This window comes from Colossoma macropomum, unplaced genomic scaffold (genome assembly GCF_904425465.1).
Source record: "Colossoma macropomum unplaced genomic scaffold, Colossoma_macropomum, whole genome shotgun sequence".
Classification (NCBI taxonomy): domain Eukaryota; kingdom Metazoa; phylum Chordata; class Actinopteri; order Characiformes; family Serrasalmidae; genus Colossoma; species Colossoma macropomum.
In genome coordinates this window covers 23,363,059-23,383,367 of record NW_023494786.1, presented here as the reverse complement: position 1 = coordinate 23,383,367, position 20,309 = coordinate 23,363,059, and the positions used below count along the sequence as shown (strand labels likewise).

The 20,309-nt window shown below is 38.0% G+C and overlaps 1 protein-coding gene across 1 annotated transcript in view; it reads right to left on the bottom strand.

The window, feature by feature from the left end:
- The window catches only part of robo1 (roundabout, axon guidance receptor, homolog 1 (Drosophila)), a 329,382-nt gene that overhangs the window by 217,919 nt on the left and 91,154 nt on the right, over positions 1–20,309 (bottom strand). The window contains 1 exon segment of the mRNA XM_036564441.1: positions 2,565–2,651. Coding sequence (XP_036420334.1) covers positions 2,565–2,651 — 87 coding nt within the window.

The following is a 20,309-nucleotide window of genomic DNA, read 5'->3' as shown; positions in this document are numbered from 1 at the left end:
TGGCAAAGGCAGCTGCTGTGCTCAAATGATATAAATAAAAATAAAGGTTGGGAAAAATATGTATGCGACGATATGTAAAGAATATGACTTAACAAAGTCAATAATATGTAGATTTTAGTAGTTTTCTGTACATGTCAAAACTACTATTTTGAACATATGAATTCACATTTTATTGTTACTGACAAAACGAATCAATAATAAGCCCATAATGATCTGAACTCTGTTCTGAATGTGTGCGCATGCTCACTCAGAAACAATTCAACAATAAAGACAGCATTGTCTGTTTTATAAAAACAGGCTCAGGTTACTCAATATCACCGGTCCTATATCTTCAACCTTGACAGACTCTGAAAAGACGGGGATCTCTGGGACTGTAAAGTCATTCTTCAATCTATGTAGCAGCCATTCCCACCAGATCACCCACACAGTGAGAGTTGCTTTTTACTTATCGACTTGTTATCCTAACAGCCCATAGTGTTGGAGAGCTGGCTCCAAGAATAACACACGAAAGCACTGCAGAAGAGCCTGGTGCCCTGAGAAAGTGATTTCTACTTTTACTTAAGCACAAAGGGGCAAAGATATTCAGATCTCTCCTCTACAATTTACGATTAATCTCATCTAAGTGAATGCAGTCTGAACATTGAGATTCTGGCTGTGCTTCCTTTTTCGGTCATTGCTTTCACCTCATTCTACACTTCAAAAATCTAGAGGTTATCCAATCCCACAAATCAGCTTTACTGAAGCAACCGGAAGCGGATATTACTCCACTATTACTACAAAAGATCTTGCATAGCAGTCCTGTTGCAAAAGGTGGGCAAATATACTATATTTTTATTTTTATTTCTCATTGACTTTCTCTCCATATTTAAACCTTACAAGTTATAGTTATTGTTAGCAAGTAAAGCATTATGTGTTTTTTTGCACTCAAGGTCATTGAAACAAACAGAAAATGTCAGAAATACACACTTACATACATTCATTTGTAAATGCCCGGTCAAATTTCACGTTTTGTGAAAATAAATAAAAAATAATTTTACATATCCTCTATAGAGAACACACTTCTGCACATGCTGGAAAAAATCTTTAATGTGGCCTATGCAAACGTTATTGCACATTTTATATTTTATGTTTCATTTTTTCCAATATGTTAAAATCAGCAACTTTTAACTGGCTTGAACTTTATACTAAAACCCTTTTGCTTTGAGTGAGGCTATACCTTAGCTATGTTTACTTTATTATGATAAATGACAGAACATTCCATTCTGGCACTACCAAAACAATCATAACACTACCAAAACATTATTAAATGTTCAAATTTTAGCATAACTCAAAAGCAAGAGCCAGTACATGACTAGGAAACACAGTTTTGAACATTAAAATCTTAATATGTGTCATTAAAACACAAAAAGTATATGTATTCATAAAAAAAAAAAAATGTTTTTCAGTAAAGTTAGATACTGATTTTCAGATTTGGGACACAATAGGATCTAACTGCTTACCATGTTGCCATGAGAGACAGGGATGCAGTCTCACTTCCTGCTCTTAAATGCAGAGGTTTGGCTAAAATAAGGCTTTGCCTATGGACTGAAACTCATGTTGTTGTAGTGATATGAAAATAAAGTTTTTGAATAAAAAAATAAAACTAGTATTATTTTCACAATTTAAAAATTAGGGGTTAGGGTTTAGGACAGCCTGCTCCCAATGAGTACCTTATAAATGATGATGTTGTTTATATTTAGTTTATTACTATTTCTGATAATGATTTAAGTATATTATAACATAATCCTTGTAAATATCTAAATAGTTTATTGTTTTTTTAAAATATTACTGTGGGGCTGCAGTTTGAACTAATTTGATAGAACGGTCTGTATATATCGATACAGAATGTAAATATAATTAATTACTTAACTAACTACTAACTGATGTTCTCAGTCATCCATGTGAGGTACAACCCAACAAAAACTCCATTGCCTTTGTCTATATAAGAAAAGCAGAAACTCTGCATTTTTTTATAATGAGAATCAGAGGAGTTACAGAGGAGTATCACAGAATTCACTTTTCCCTGACTTGACAACAAACCACAGGAGAGCATGTCTTGAGAGAAAAAAAAGGAGACAATGAAAGGAAAGAGATGGAAAGAGGAGACTGACATGAGACAGAACAACAAAATTGTAGATTACCTTCCACAGAAGCTCTTCAGGAACATCAGAGGGTGGTCAGAATGCTCATTTACACATTGCAGCCTTCTTCTGATACCAATTAGTCTCATTATTAGAAACAATTGTGCTGTTCACTGAATAATATTTGACTCTCATGTTGCTTGGCAACCATAAACCACAGGTATCAAGCTACAATGCTTGGTGGCAGAATTGTTTATTAAGATTATTAATAATAAATCAAACTATTTATTGAACTTTGGTGTATTTTATTATATTGTATGACCTCTTGTGGCTTATTACTTCAATCTGTTTTTCAGCCTTAGTAGGAACAGTAATGTTCCTAATACAATCATACAGCAGCTACAGCAGAAAGCAAGGAGGAAGCAGAGGAAGAAACAGCAATACCTGTGTAGCCCAAGGTGTTGTCTTCATCATGTCCTGAAGCGGGGGCCTGCGTGACCCCCTCTTTTGGCGTCTCCGCTGTGCCCGTGTCTGTTGGGAGTAACACAGGGACTGAGACTTCCAGAGAAGAACCAGGGGCCACCAGAAATACAGTGGCAACTGAACAGCCCTGACACAAGAAATCCACCAGAACCAGACTCCAGAATAATCGCTCATTAAAGCGATTTGCTCTACAGTCGCATCTCAAAGTCCACATTCTTATATCCAATGAAAGACAAGGTATATATCAAATTAACAGCAATGAATAATGAGATAAGTCACTAGAAGGTCCAATGTGTCAATCAATTGTCTGCCATTAATCCATAGGAAGATGCCAAGAGATATCAAAGCAGGCCTTTACAAGTCTTTACAAGCACCCATAGGTGAGTTCAGTGCTCCCACTCACCATTGGCCTGCATGAGTGTTCCCTAGCATCCCCTGAATGAGTATATGTGGGTGTGTGACTCCACCAGAGAGCATATGGGCAAAAGCAAGACCACCCACTCCAAATTCACACACATATACTGTCACACATCCTATTTAGTCCTTAACACACTCATTGAATATGGCCACACCCCAATCAAGGCTTGTCATTTTCCCAGCTTCATAGAATGAGACTTTTTGCCAGGCATTGGGCTAGATGGGGGACCATTTGGGGGAGTGGGGCGAGGGGGGTCGGTGCCCCTTTGATGGCTAAATGTGGGATAAATCAGACCGGGCCATGCCCACTTCCATTGTGGAGCACTGACAGGGGGTTAATTTGAGCCAGGGAGGGGATGAGGAGGAGGGAATTTAATGAAAAGTGAGTCAGAATTCACCAGCTGACCGCCATGCAGTCTGTCATCGTGCTGAATGAAGATTGGCATCATTGAGAGGATAAATGGCAGACAGACAAAACAAAAGTAGCTCATCTGAGAGCACTTAGTGCTCGATGATGTCTGACCACCGCCAGCCCATTGATATCGAACCATAAACACATTTGAGCCAACATGCTAAATGCTAATTCTTATTGTGAGGCAGTTGTAAAGTTTAGTGTGGAAGCAAATTAGCTGGCAAAGACGTTGATTAGAGAGGTTAACAGCGTGTGGAGGGTGAGCCAGTTTCAGACCTCTCTTGTAATTAGAGTAGATATTGCATATTTATTCCCTCTCATCAACAGACGTCCCTTTTTCCTGGAGTTCATGCCAGCGAGAGGCTATCAAATGAGAAATGAACAGGCTTATGTAACTGGTTACATATGTACCGGTCATCTCTCTGCACATATGTTAAATTAATCATCATATTTTATGCATTAGAGTACACAGAGTAATGCTACAGAGTAATGGTTCATTGTAGAGAAACTGACTCTAGTTTCTTTACAGTGGGGGTGACAGGAACCAGAAGTTACAATGTCTATAATGCAAATATAGCCATTTTTTTTACTGTCCAAAGACATCTCCACCATGAATACATTTTTAAAAATAAGTTTTAGGCCAAAATCTTATCTCAAGACTACCATAAAACAGACATTAGGCAATGTTTTCATAATCATTTCATGCAACTGTCTGATATAGCATTTAGAGACTTTTATGGTTCCTATCACCACCACTGTGAACAAATTTGACTTGACCAGTTTCTTTAAAATGCACTTCACATCAGACCACTTTTATTAACTTCGCTTACATTTTAATGATGGAATTATTTTGACATTTTGGCAGATCGGTAGAATTCCCTTTAGACTGCTATTGCAGTTCATGTTGAGATAACAAAGTCATATATGCCAACTATGAATATTGCATTTTTATGAGTAATAATTATTATTATTCCAATAAGAGCACAATTACAATACAATGCAAACCAAAGGGATGTACCAAAGGGACAAATGACATCGCATTACAGCTTAGCTAAACATTTAAGGGACACACGTGCAAAAAATTAAAAAAAAAAGTACCACATAAAGCTGTCTGTTTGTGTGCTGACACCATATTATTTTTATACTGCATTGTACATACACAGTTCTATATTGAGGCAGTAATACTGAATATTAAAGTAAATGGCTAAGACATTTTCTTTTAACAACATGCTAGTTGTAAAATAAGCCCTAAAGTGAAAAAAGTGTGCATAAAGCAAAAAAAGTTATATTTAAAGACAAACACATGGAACTTTGCCTTTGTCAGCTGAGCTTCAGAAGAGAACAAGCCTCACACATAATCTATAGCAACCCATTCACATGACCTATACAATACCAAATGGGCCTGCCAGATATTTTATCAGCAACAATAAAATCAATCAGATGCACTAGGAACACAAGCGAACACAGTATCCATTTCCACTCTGCCTTCTCTTGCCTGTAGGGAGCATGGTATACTGGCCAGCTCTCAGATGAGAACCACTTCACAGCTCATTAACAGGTGGTGTGCCCAGCTGCCCTCCAGGGCTCACGGACCAAAAGATGGTGCTCCCCAAATTCAAACAGCCTCTGTCCACAGTGCCCCATCATATCCCCCTCCCCTGGTGACTCATTAAGCATGGCCATGTGTGGCGATCTGACTTCTCCGTATGGACCCACAAAGAGGCCAATCCCAATTTGTTCGAAGGCCATGGCTCCCCCCTGCTCTCAGATATGACAAAAGGAGCACATTCTATCTTCTGGGCCATTCTCTACAGACATATCCCAATAGACAACAGATCAGGTCAGTGCTGAAGCCAAAGTTCATGCAACTAATAAAGCCAGCTATATGAATGAAGTCTGTTTTTTTGCACAGACTGTGCCATGCTTTGGGTGTTTATGGAAGGTGGTAGAAAATTCTCTGACCAGTACTAGTTTTCTTCTTCAAATTATGACAGTGAATCAAGGCAGAATACAAACAAGCATTCATGGTTTGTAGTGTCGTGCTAAAGGGCCCATATACTACTTTTTTCTTGTACTGTATATAGTTTTTTTCCATGAGGTCACCTTATTACATGTGTGTTTTTTGGTAACAAAACAGTCATAATCCATGTCTACCTGACCATTTTCCAGCTGCTCTTTTATCACACTGCCTTCCACATAAATGGGTGGAGCTAGACTGCTATAGACTGAATATGCAGTTGTATTATGTCTCCATACCACTCTTATTTCAAGAATTTTCTTTTTTTTTTGAGTAAGTTATTGCCACTAGTTACCAATTAAACTCCACACTGTGTGGCTTCAGGGCACGCTCACTTGCTCTCTCCCTCTCTCGCTCACAAACACATTCAGAGTCTAATCAGCTGAATTATTTGCTTCAGACAGAAGTGCTCATCTTTACAAGGGAAAAAAATTGCTCTTAAAAATTCAATGCCCTTTTCAGATAGAACAAAACAAACACAAGCCACAATTTCCTCACACTTAAACCAAATGGAGAACAAATTGGTCAGAACGAAGTGGTCAGGAAGCACTCTGGCACTTTTGCTCACCATTCAACGCAAAAGGCTTTTAATGTACATATCTAGAAAAAATAATATTCCAAAGTACACATGGGTGAGGGGATGAGCACACTATTATGAAACACGGCATTACTAAAGGGGACATGATTGAGGCCAATTTGACTCTTGGGCTGGGGCCAATTTGTAAATTTTGCCTCATTCTGGGGCTGATCTGTCCTCTGAAGCTGTGACTAGGAGGCCTGAGCCGCTGCACTGGGACCTTTGCATGTCGCTGTGGGTATGATTAGCTGCAGTATCACAGCATGGAAGCTGAGGAAGGGTTATGTATATGAAGCAGTGCTCCCCCCAACACAGAGCACCAAGTATTTTAACAAGGGGCAGCTCCAGGGACCCTTTATGTGTAATCTGCAGAAGAGGACAGTGAGGAACAGGGCTGAGGTGTTCTCACTGGGGTGGTAAATGGAAGGACAGTGAACAGTGAACACAAATACAACAAAGATGAGCTGATGCTGATATTGGCCAATAGGCAACAATAATATTTATATACAATATCTATTTTTCTATGTTTTAGTTAAGTAAGAAGTAAGTAATTAGCCAATAATTCAAGAATATTTTGCAAGTTATTCTCAGTGTCTTCCATAGAATGAAAAGCAGGCTTTGCTAAATAATTTTCTTTTCCAAACTGTTGTTAAAAGCACATATTAAATCTTTAAATTTAATATGTGCTTTAAATTAAATCTCTTTAAATTGCTTTAAACATCTTGAAGGGGAATTCCAAAATTCCAATGAACCTACACGTCTTCTGAGTTTTTACATATAAAGTTGATAGTGGTACAACTTGGGTACTATTTAGCCTTGCTACACCCCGCAAGTACCTCGCTGCCATGAATGGATTAAAATAAAAAATACACTACAGGTATGCCGGTGGGGGTTTACCAGGACGGCCTACTGCGATGAGACCCTGGGGTCATCCTAGGACCCACTGGAGGGATTATATCTCCAAGTTGGCCTGGAAGCAGCTCAGGGTCCCCTGGAATGAGCTGGAGGAAGTTGCGAGGGACAGGGTCATCTGGGATTCTCTGCTCTCCCAACTTGCTACTACGACCCAATCTGGACTAAGCGGTTAAAGATGATGATGATGATGATGATGATGATGACACTACGGGTCAAAACATTATCTCAAAACTGTCTCTCAGGTTTGTACTGACTACCATTTAATGCAACAGATTTCGGTGATGTAGCTTTTGAGATATTAAACACTTCAGACATCTGGTTCCTATCAATTCTGACGCGGCATGTAACTCTAGAATGGCACATTTCACATCAAACTCCATGACATGACTTTGTTTACAATTTAACAAGTTAAATATGCAGACATTTTTTTAAAAAAAGTAGTGGAATTCCTCTTCAAAGGGTTGAGTACTGACACAGCAAGAGGATGAATCATTTTGGTCTGTTATTTCTTCAGTTTTACAGTTTTTGCAAAGAACAGTGTCAAAGTTTAAACAGCTTACTTGAAATATGTTGCTGCAAACTAATAACGAAACCTAATTTGCATTGAAACCATGTTGTGTCAGAACATGAGGTGTTCTTGCCTCACAAGGTGAGATAAGAATCACTTATTTGCAAGCTTTGTGCGCTTTCATATCTGCAATTTTAACTGCAACTGTTTCTTCTGCAATAAAACCTGATTTATAGATGGTGGATGAGCTGATATCAGCAGTATCAAAAAGCACTGAAAGGCACAAGAAACAGGCTGGTTCCTACTGAGTTGGAGTTTTAAAGTCAAACTCTTGTTTCCCAATGAATCATCACCAAGCCCTTGACCCAGTTCAAACACAGCCAGATGCTAATCAGGCATCATTGTGAACTTTCTTGCCATTTGGGGGCTAGATAAATTGATGTATTTTCCCTGTCAGTGGTCTGCCTGACAGTTATAAAGTAGCCCTGGGGCAAAACTTCAGCAGAGTTAGTTTGGGAACTGCGTAGTGAATAAACATGTCAAACAGTGCTGCCTCAGACTCTGCTCCTCTGTGACATGCACTGATTAATGTATATAATTAAACACACAAAGAATGAAAAAGAAAACCCAGTCACTTCACTGACAGGTTAGTCTGAAGTGCACACAGTAACCGCAGAAAGAGCAAGCAGGGGTTTCAGAACAAGTGCTGCTGATTAGCCACAATGGCAAAATAATGCACACAGGACTCTGAGTGATTTAAATGTCTTCAAGGTAATGAAGGTCAAAGGAAATATAATATGGTAAGCAGTAGTGCAGTCCAGTCTGAAGGAGTGGGCATACTGTGACTAACGGTTAGCACATAGCAACATACAGCACTTAGCTAGTTACAAAAATCCCAGCTATTTCACTGGGTGCACTTCCTTGTATCTACAACCTTTGTCAGTTTTATCAGCTCCACTGACCATAAAGGTGTGTATAGGTGTAGCTCTACAATTACAGTCCATCTGTTTCTCTACATACTTTGTTAACCCCCTTTCACCCTGTTATTCAATGCTCAGGACCCCCACAGGACCACCACAGAGCAGGTATTATTTGGTTGGTGGATAATTCTCATTCTCATTCACTGACATGGTGGTGGTATTTTAGTGTGTGTTGCGCTGGTATGAGTGGATCAGACACAGCAAGGCTGCTGGAGTTTTTAAACATCTCAGTGTCACTGCTGGACTGAGAATAGTCCACCAACCAAAAATATCCAACCAACAACGTCCTGTGACCACTGATGAAGGACTAGAGGATGATCAACACAAACTGTGCAGCAACAGATGAGCTACCGCCTCTGACTTTAAATCTATAAGGTGGAACAACAAGGTATGTGAGTCTATTAGAGTGGACACTCCAACTCCAGCAGCACTGCTGTGTCTGATCCACTCATACCAGAGCAAAGTGTTTTTCTACAGAACTTTTAAAATTATGATTCATATTTGTAGTAGACTTCAAGGTTTTGGATTCATTTTGGCAGACAGTTTAATGAATAGCAGGGGAGATTTTAATCTGCACAAACATCCTTCTTTATATATTCTGTCTTATGTTAAAATTTGACATACAATATCGTATATATAACGTATCATGTAGACTAGACCTCTGATGATGAGGAAAAAAAAAAAAAAACTTAAAATAGCAGGCAATGTTATTTTGTAAAACTAAGCATAACGTCCAATGGGCTATGGAAGCTGAAGAAAAAGGCCTGGCTGCTGTTACAGTAAAGCTTGTTTGTCTGTTTGCTTTCTAGATGAAATACAACCACCAAACACCTCCCAGCAGCCATATGCATAGAGTGAAAAAAGCTTTGACTAAAAGACACACTTCCTGCAGGCATGTGGTCCATCATAAACAATACTTCCAAACCTGCTTTTCAACACTATGAAACCTCATTTGGGCCCACAGCTACTTCTGTCATTAGCTAAGTGTCAAAGTCACAATGGAAGGGGAATTCTTCAGACTTTAATTATGGAGTCCGTGACAGAATCTCAGCTAATTCATCAGCATGTCAGACTTTGAAGTAAAGATACAAGTTTGTGGCTTCATCACATAATAATGTCATCTTCTGCCTGAGTTTTGTTGTGGGACAAAACAAGTCAGGGAAAATACCAACCAGGACTTTGCTCTGCTTTCTGACAACTGTTCTTTATTTCTTTCTCATTATGTGTAAGAATGTGAATGTAACCCACAACAAGACGCCTCTTACCCAAATCCATAAAACACAAGATTAAGGTCTTTGTAGGTTTAGTGTTTTGGATTTAAATTAAGCACACTGCAGTGTTATATATGGCTACTCACAGAGAACAAACATTGGAGATATATCTTCCACATCTGCCATGAAAATAAAACCTTTTTGTATAGAATATTGTGACAAAAGAAAATGTGGAATTGGTAATGTGTGATATGCATGAGCTAGAGCAAGATCATTGCAGAGGGCAACCTTATGGTTAAACGAATATTTAGATGAAATTCTCTTCTTGACACTGAGTCAAAGCCCAAAAAGAAAAGAAGGTTTTTAATATGCCCAGTAATTGTAGTCTGTAAGAGTAATTACTCAGCTATTATCCTAGTAAATGCATAGGTCACAGTTTACTGGGCATCAGACAGGCCATCATGCAAGCTGAGCAAATAACAGACACTATCTGCCCTCTACAGTCTTTCACTCTTTCCCTCTCCACACACACACACACACACACACACACACACACACACACACACACACACACACATCCCCCTCTCCCTTTCTCCTCATTTTCTCTATCTCCCCCTCCCCTTCCTCTTGTCTTCTTCACTTTCTCTATACCTCCCATCCATGCAAATGTTCAAACGTGTGGGATAACGACTCAGTGATTTTTAATGAAACTAACTTGCTCAGATAACGCCAGCATGCAAAATCTGATCAGATTAAATGTGAAAATGAAAGAGTCAGCAGTATTTCCACACAGTGAGCATCGCATCAAACTTACTGTTCTGTCACTGAGATGACAGATGGCAGATCGCCAGCAGATTGTGGCGTATTAATACATATACTTCCACTTCCTGTAATGATTAAGTTTACGGTATAATCTTGGCCTGATTTGCAGTATAAGCAGACCACTTCCAGGTTCAACTGCCTTTCATATCTAAGTTACTACCTCACCTGTCAATCTCTTCTGCAAACAGGATGATGAAAAGAAAACAAACTGCTACCTTTCAGCTGTCTAGAACGTCCAACTCCATTAGGAGTTATTTCTATGGAGTAAATTCTTCACTGGGAAGCCTGTCCTCACCAAAACAGGCACTATATTATGTTATATACAATACTGTGCAAACGTTCTAGGCACTTGAGAAAATTACAGGTAAAAAGCCATTCACCTGGACAGTAAACATTTATTCGTCCAGAAAACACTAATATTAGAATAAATAGAAATAATATTATTACAATAAGCGGTGGTTATATGTATGTCGATGTATTTGTTTAACCTATTTCAAGCCTCTCCTTGTGGCAGACCAGTGTTATTTGTACCTATCATCCAATACCTGGTTTGGCTAATCAATCCTTTATTATGTTTCATCAAATGTGCTAGTGATCGAATTCAATCCATGAGATGGCTGGTGGCGTCCAGGAGACTTCTGGGGCCAAAGTTTGTTCTTCAGACTTTTTCACAAGATTTCAACCACTTAAAAAGAAAAAAAAAGAAGCCCATTTTTTTTTACAAGCAAAAAAAACATGGGCTTTAGCTAACTTCTAGTTTTGGCTTTGAAGCATTTACTTCATGTGGTGAACTAGACAATTCACGTCCATGTGTGCATTATTTATGTCAGTAATGCACTGTTATTAGCTCTCATTACAGGAGACATCCCATAACGATACTCTTTGCGGGTTTATGACAACATTTCAGTGCCTTCATGAGGCACTTTGATTTATGAGCTCCTAGTAAAGCATGTCTGTCTTGTACAAATTGTGTGTTTAAATTAATAATGATGCAGATTACATTTAGCAAGTGTGCCAAAAATAGGCGGTCAGCATACAGTATCCATAACTGCATTTAGACAAGAACATTCATCTGACCATCAGTTTTGCAAATTACAACAAGGGATGGACTCTATTAGATATGAGAACTGCAGGCCGATGCCGATATTTAATATTTTTCGTGTACATCTTGGCTGATATTGAAACCTATTCTGGCACATAATCATTTATAAAATGTAGAAACTGAGACTAGCTCCACCTGGATTACCATTAGGAGAAATACAATATTTATTTCTATGGGGTTACAAATGCAGTAAAATAAAAAAAATACAGTTAAAATACAATGAAAATATCACACATCATCAGATAGTTCGTAATATCAATTAAATCTGAACATCTGTCCAATGTCTATCTTTTTTTTAAGTAATTATCTGCTGATACCGATATGATTCCCATGTTATTGTGCATCCCTAACAAAAACATATTGTTGTTATTGAAACAAAACCTTGTATCTCCATTTTTGTTGTTTTTCATTTTTTGATATAATTTGAAAATACCAGCTTCTCTTGACGTAATTATAGAGGTGGGCAAAATGATGATATTTTATCATTATCGTGAAAAATTTTATTATTGTGACAAACAATATGCATTTCTGAGCATATCGAAGATATCATCAATAATGATGGAGCACTGAACGAATGCAAGTTTCATTAAAAAAACAACACAATGAGTCTGGTTTAATTACATTTACTGTAGTATAGTATGTGAAATGTTGAATAACCTCTTCTGCCAAAAGTTTTTGATGCAGCTTTTAAATGTAGCACTACTTGTGCATTCTGTCAGTCAAAAATATCGTGACACGTGTATCGTGAAAATGTCCTTTAGTATTGTGATATGACATTTTTGCCATATTGTTCACCCCTAGTACTAATGATGAAGTATAAATTATCCAAAATATGTTAACTACTTCCACTCAAAGTCAAGAACATTTGTCCCTTCCCCCTGTAAAGTAGCCATTTTGGAGATAAGGTTTTGTGGCAAGAGCAAAGATTAATGCTTGTAAACTCTGAGTGCCTTTGGCAGTTATTATAATAAAGGTATTATTTCATTGTTCAAATGCAGTTTTTCCCCATTAATCTTTCTAAACTTGCTACACACAGACCCAGACTTGTTTTCACCAAGCCCTTGCCAAAGGGACTAGCATTATTATAAGTGATGAAATCATTTGAACAGCTCCATAATAATGGTAAGGAGCAATGAGATATAGCTTAAGTCAGTGGAAAATGCTGAAGAATCATGAAGCAAGGTGCAAAAAGTTGCCAAGATCCAGCTGAGAGTGCAGCACAGACCTCCAAGGTCCAACAGACTGTAAATACATAGAGTGAATGGAGTGGCATTACAGTGGAGAAGATGCACATTTCTGTTATCACTCCAAGTTGGTGGCATGAAAACATTTTAAAATAGTCTTATGCACAGCATATATTCCAGGTTCTGTTTATTGACTGATCTGACATTTAAGAATATAGTAACACTTTGCTGAAGGTTCATAAGGTTTTAACACACCTACATAAGCCTTTCATGACAACCGACAAAAACATATATAGACATTTATAAAGGCTTATTTCAACAAGTGTCAGCTGTCCTAAGACTGTTGACTGTTGTACTGAAATGACATCAAAATGAGCAAAAGCAGCCGTTATGACAACTGGCGCCTGTTGGAATAAGCCTTTATAAATGTTTATGTCAGTAGACAGGCTTTTGTAGGTTTTATGTAGCCTTACAAATAAAGTAATACTTTGAATTTGTCACTCCTTGGTCATAAAGCACCAATGAAGATGTCTAAAAAGCTAAACAATGTCAACTTTGGAAACATTTAAGAAAATCACCCAAAGAAGTCAGTGTCTAGATAAATACTGACCATGTTTAAATCACTTTAAAAAATTATCCAAGATGAAATCTTCTAATGTGCTCTGAGATCTATGAAAATATGTAAGCCCAATGCAATAGCACAGCTACAGAAATAACCCACTCTGGAGTGGTGATAAATTTTCAGAGAACGCATGAAAGGAAACAAAAGGCTGAATGAGTTTCTCCACACCCCTCCAGCCCTCCTGGACCTCCTCATGTGCTCTGCTCGCTGCATAACTTTAATTTATTGGTGACAGTGCCTAGCTGAAGGACATCAGAAGGGCTATTGACATGAGCAGACATCAGCATTGCCATCTGCTAGAGCTGGCCATTTGGAAAAGAGAAGGAAAGCAAACAAAAAGCTGGAAAATGGTCATGCTTATCGCCACACCGACCATAATGCATTTGAGATTTTACACGCTAAATCTGCTCAGCTATAATTCAAAATGGACACTGGCAACATTTTCGCTACATTCACATGTTTAAGGTATAACACATGAAAGGAGAACATCACAGCGTCAAACATCTGGCGCTAATGCAAGCAGTACGGCTCTGGATTTCTGGAATTATTTTGGTTCTTTCTCACCTTTTGAACTTGCAGCATAGCACACTGTTGACTCTAGAAGCTAAAACTGCTGATTAACTGTTTATTCAGACTGGGCTCTACTCTGACTAATAAACCAGGCTGTTCGTACAAATCACTGATGTGCTATTTCTGCCACAACACAACACATTCATTTTCATCTGTCAGACCACACAAGTTAAGGCATTGTTTGTTGAAATAAGTGTTAAACGGTGCACTAAGCAGACCATGATGAAGTCAGATGTTATTTGCGCATGCTGACATCTGACTAACTGAATGACCCTCCATTCATTTATTCAGGCGCTCTGAATATTTAAATCAGGCTTCTGTCGACGCATATTGTTTCATTACTGATCCCATTCAGTCTGCATACGGCCCAAACAAAAGTCCAATTTTAGCCCAGTCTCCTCCAATAGCGAGCCACAAAAGGGAGAGGAAAACTAATGTGCACGCTTCCTGCTGGCTGTCCTCAGATTTCTAATTAGCACATTTATTAAAATCTAACTCGTTTATGCTTGAGTGTGGCCTTGAAGTGCCAATCTTCATTTCCTCTGATTAGCAACTGCCTTGCAGACGTCCCGCTATTGTATCTTGAACACTTCCTGTGACGGCGACATATGCAGCATCTTCTGAAATTCGCATACAGCATTGTTCCCTTTCAGAGCCTGTTTTAGAGCACCATGATAACAGTAATCCACATCACTGCAATAAAACACACGAGACATCCAGGCGGAGCAGAATTTGTCAAATAAATACAATTTTAATATTACTATACACAACAATAAATTATGTCAGTGTGGATTTAAACATCACAAACTATCTGCCAAAAGTTTTAGATGTTTTATTCAATATTTCAATAATTCTGTGAACAAGAAGTGAATAAAGTGACAGATAATAGACTGTAATTATCTATTTAAGTGATTTTTTTTTCAAGTTACAGGTTTTGATTTAATCACCACCTTTGAAATATGTTCAGTTCTGGATATTCATTTTATTACAACTTCATCTGTGTTTTAATTATCTATTTTTTTGAAGCTGCCATGTCGCTCGCAGCTTTGCTGCTAAATTGCAGCCTCAAATCACATACTCCCCTAAGAAATCACTGGTCGCCTTTCTCTCTCTGAATGTTCTAATGTGAACATACAGTTAGGAAGTCAGAAAGCTACCATAACTACTAGGAAAATGAACCTTATTGCAACTGTATAACTTTAGTAACTGTCTTCAAATCATGATGGAAACAACAATGAAGAGAATGGAGAGAATGGATTACTCAGACAACAGAAATGGCTCGTTAGATGAGAAGGATAACAAGCTAAAAGCTACAGTTAGCAATGTTATCTGGGTCTCCAGATACCTTACCCTGATTTGGCTTCTTTTCTTGTCTAAATGTCATAAAACCAGAGGGGAACCCTCAGGACCTTCTAAGTACTAAAAATTGCATGTCTGGTTGTTTATTAAATATTTTCATTCAATAGAATCATGTGGTACTTCAACTCTGGACGTATTACAGTACTACTCTTGTTTCACTGCTAAGTATGAAAAAATGGTCAAATTCTTAAAATGCAGAGTGGAAAATTGGCCAGTCAGGAGCTGTTTTTCTCTGTGGTATCTATGTAGATGTAGGTAAGTGAGCTCTCCTATTAGTTACGACTTGAAATGCTGAGGAGAAGTCCTAACACATTAGATTATCTATCAGAGTAATTACAAAGTAACAGTGGAATCGACCACTCACCTTAAATTGTAATTCTAGGCTGTCTGGAAGTTCTAGATACATCTCTGACTGTGAATGCCAGCAGCAGCTTAACCAGTGGTTTGCCAGAAATGGAAAACAGCAGTGGCAACTGTGCAACAGAACTCTCTACTGAAAGTAAATATGTAAAGTTTATTTATAAAGAACTTTTAAAACAACTTATATTGACCAAAGTGCTGTGCATAGAATCAGCACAAAGAATACACATGAGGCAGCAAAATGAATACAAACAAGACAATTCAAAAGAAAACAACACATAAATATGACAGATGATCAGAAAAGACAACAAATCCTTCGTTCCACCTTAAACTGTGCAGCAGTTACATTCTGATGCCTAAATATGTCAGAATGTAACTGCTGCAACATTTAAGGTGGAACAGAAAATTCACATAAGAAGTTAACATCCTCACTAGAAAGTGTTCATGTGAAACAATGTTAGCTTTGCACTAACAAAGTATCACAGAGGTGGGTTATTTTCCTCATATTTTCATTGAGTTTTGAATTTTACTTGCTTAATTTGAAGGCATAGTTCTAATAGCCACTCCAGCTCCAAAAAGGTTCACTTTCCCCCATAATTCACAACCTGCTAACTCTGAGGTCACATTCCTTGCAGTGGAAAGCAGAAGAATGAAAGAAAGATTGAGAAGGCATTGGGTTTTGATGGCTGCCATAAGTTTCACTGACAAAAGCTGAAGAACTTAACAGCCTCATCAGAAAGCGTCTGTGTGAAACACAGTGCTAACAAAGTATCACAGAGGTGGGTTTTTTTTCTCATATTTTCATCGAGTTTTGAATTTTATTTGTTTAACTTCAAGGCCTAATCCTAATAGTCACAGTTCACAACTGGTAAAAAGCTTGTCTTAGGCATCCATTTTGTGCTGAATAAAGACATAATCACTATTTTCTGTACGATTTTGTTCTACAACCAAGCTGAGAGTTACACTAATGCTAGCTTGCTTGCGTTAAGTAGTCTACACAGCAGTGACTATGCTAGTACTCAGGACTGGTTGACATCACAGGGACTCCCAGTTGTAGGGAGGGAACACTGGTGAATGAAAACATGAAAATGATAAAAAAAAATAGCAAATTCTGTCAAATCCAAGAGGCTGATGACACAATACTGCATAAAAAAATATATGAAACTCTTTTTTTCAAGCAGAATACCTCTATAAAGGGGTAAAGTTCTAAACATCTTCATTAACTGAATAAAACAAGCCATGAAATGCTGCAGAGCAGAACTACTTCTCAATTACAAAAGCCCTAAAGCTGGGGCGTGTTGCTATGCAGTAATTTGACAAAAGGTCCTAAAGCTCCCAGTTCAGTGAAATAATCCCTGAAAAACACATATGACACACAGTGGTAAAATAAGTGCTACCAAGACAGTAGATTAGTTTCCATATACATGTCACAGCCTGTCCCAATATAGACACGATGTCAGCCATCATTGTGATGTAACTTTCCTTTGCTAATGGATAATTGCATGCTAGCACATCTGCCAAACTGCACAGGGCAGCTAAAAACCCCTCAACCACTCACTGACTCACTCGCTCCCTCATTTAACATAAATAATTCAGTATGAAAACATGTTGATGAGGCTTTCACTTCTGTGTGGTTGAGCTCAAGAGAGAAATCGCTCAGAGGAGATATTAGAGGTTTCCAACTTCAAGGAAACCTCAGCATGCATTGGTACAAACTACTGCACTACTCAGGCCAAAAAGCTGAGTGATAAATGCTTCAGCGTCAGTACTGTCAGAGTTAGAATGATAGACTAGCCAGCACCTCACTGAGCAACCAATACTATGACCTGAATAAGGGATAAACGGGGAATATTCACAGGCAAGGCAGAGATCACCAGAGAATTCATGAAATTGCGATTATTTTCTATAAATTATCTTGCAGGCTTGTTTTTTGGCCAAGAAGACCAGCATATCCACTTTTTCTGGCACTTTTTGAAACAGCTGCATTAATCTTTCACCCTTATTTAAGCAGCTGTTTTGGACTTTTTCTACTAGTTAGTTTCTGGGTTTCCAGCATTAGCTGTTCAGAATTTTAATAAAGTATAACTGACTATATGTGTTGTTCTAGAGCAGAGGTGTCAAATTGAACCACTAAAAGGGCCAATTTAAAAAATATCAGCAAATCCATGGGCCAGCTATGTTTTTATTTCATTTTCATTTACCTTTCGCCACGGCCCGAACGGGCCATTGTTTATTCAAAATATGCTAAAACTGCAACTGCAAAATAGAAATTGAATACTTCATAATAATTTCAAATAAAAATAAATTGGTTTGTTTTTTAAAAACTGCCTATTTGCTTAAACTAGACACCAGGCATCTTTTCTTTTAGTGTAACTGCTGGCCCGTAGATTGTTGTTGGGGGAAGAGGGTCAGAACACACACTATGTTGCAGTGCATGATGGGGACTGTAGTGCATCTGAGGGTAAAATGGACTAATAAGAATAGAAAATTTAAATAATTTCGCGGGTCGAATAGGACTGTGTCACGGGCCTGACCTGTGTTTGACACATGGGTTCTAGAGCCTGTGGCATACAATTGGATGTGCAGGGTGTCTCTGCTCTCACGGTCATGTGCACATGAGCGTGTATGTGCATGTGTGTGAAAATGAGGGCACCCAAGGACCATAAAGCAAAGCAAAATCAACTTCAAGGGGATTGTGATCTGCTGGTTGACCCTGAAAGTTCATTGCTGCACAAGCGAAAGACCTTTTGACTCCATCAAATCCCAAGAGTGGCCAACAAGACCCCACTTTTTTTTTAATGCAGCACCTTTCATAGCATGTAATTTATGAACTGTGCCTCTTCCACTCTGTCCACCTGTTTTTCCACTCCAGCTCCACAAAGTTTCACTTTCCCCCATAATTCACAACCTGCTAACTCTGAGGTCACATTCCTTGCAGTGGAAAGCAGCAGAGTGAAAAAAAAGATTGAGAAGGCATTAGGTTTTGAGGGCTGCCATGGGTTTCGCTGACAAAAGCATTGCACAAGTTTGATGCATTATGGTAAAAGTGGTGGACAGAAAGAAAATCAATGTCTGTTCAAACAATAGTTTAGAAAGCTTTTGGTAAAGCCCTCAGCAGTGGTGTAAGGTTTGGAAAGTGGCTCTAGTTCCAAAAACGTCCGTCTCTCTCCTGATGTCTCACCCCTCTTGTCCTTTGCTTGTGCTCTGACCTTGGGGAACATACAGTAATTGAGATTCACAGCTCATTGTTACCTAATTACAGAGGCTTCAAACCTCCTGGAGCCACAAGAGAGAGAGAGAGACTGACAGAGAGAGAGAGAGAGAGAGAGAGAGAGAGAGAGAGAGAGAGAGTGAGAGAGAGAGAGAGCGAGAGAGAGCAGTGGACTTGAACAGTGACCTCCAAATGGCAGAGAATGCATCTGGGTTCTTATTTTAATCACCAGCTGGGCCAGTGTTTTAGAGTCACATCTCTAAAGCCTTATTTATTGATCCTGAAGCCAAATCAGGACCAGGGCAAAGGCCTCATTTGCAACTAAAATAAATAAATGAATAAAAACAAAACAAAAAACAACACTTTTACACACTTTTACACTCCTGTACAATACAGTGCATTTAAACTGCCATGTCATCTCAAAGAAACAATGTTTTTATTAGTGACCTGATTAAATTATACTTTAGTGTCTTTCAATATTACACCAGTTTAGTAGCCAAAATTCAGTATAAATGAAAACAGTGGGGGTGGTATTATTCTAGGACGTTAAAAGAAAATTAATTACCTATAGCATCGAATACCTTATTTCCTATGTAATCAGCACTAGATTAACAAAACTATTTAAACTGACGAGAAACTCCACAAATTTTTCTATGTTTCTGTATAATTAACCTCTTAAAAGCTGAGTCTTATTACATATTAAGGCTTATTATTCAGTAACTACAGGGACTTCAGTGCGAACTGGCTAAGATATTCTTAGGTTATAGAAGTGTGTAATAAAACTTTGGGCCCTGGACATTAAGGGGTTAAATGGTTAAGTTGTAAACAGTCATTCAGAGTGATGATAGGAACCAAGTGTCTACACTGCATAAAAATGGCAATCATCTTAAATCTAGTCAATGTATTTAATATTTCTCATTCTGAAATTGTTGTAAGAACATTATGAGATTATTTAACTTAGCGACATTTTGTCTTGTTCTAAACCATTTTGTAAAGTGGGATTAAATCACTATGTTGGCAGATAATTTTGCTTGTTTTAAGAAACATGAGATAATTTCATAATCCCCCTTAAAAATATTAAAACAAATAAAACGTCCCATAATAGGTTAATTAATCTTATAATATTCTTACAACAATATTCGATATATTGACTAGATTCAAGGTGGTTTCACTTGAAAAGACAGCATTTTTAGAAGAATAAAGCAGTTAATTCCTCTAAAAGCTACTTCACAGATCTTCATTACACATAAAGGCTAAAAATACATTCTGGTTCCTAGTTCCTATCTCAGCACCATTCTGAATACTAGCAGATTTGGTAAGTTTTTCTACAATGCATTATCTCACATCAAACCACTCTGTATGACTTTGTTAACATCTCAACAATTTAATTATGCATTAGTAGAATTGACCTTTAAGTGAAATGCTCTACAAGGCACTAG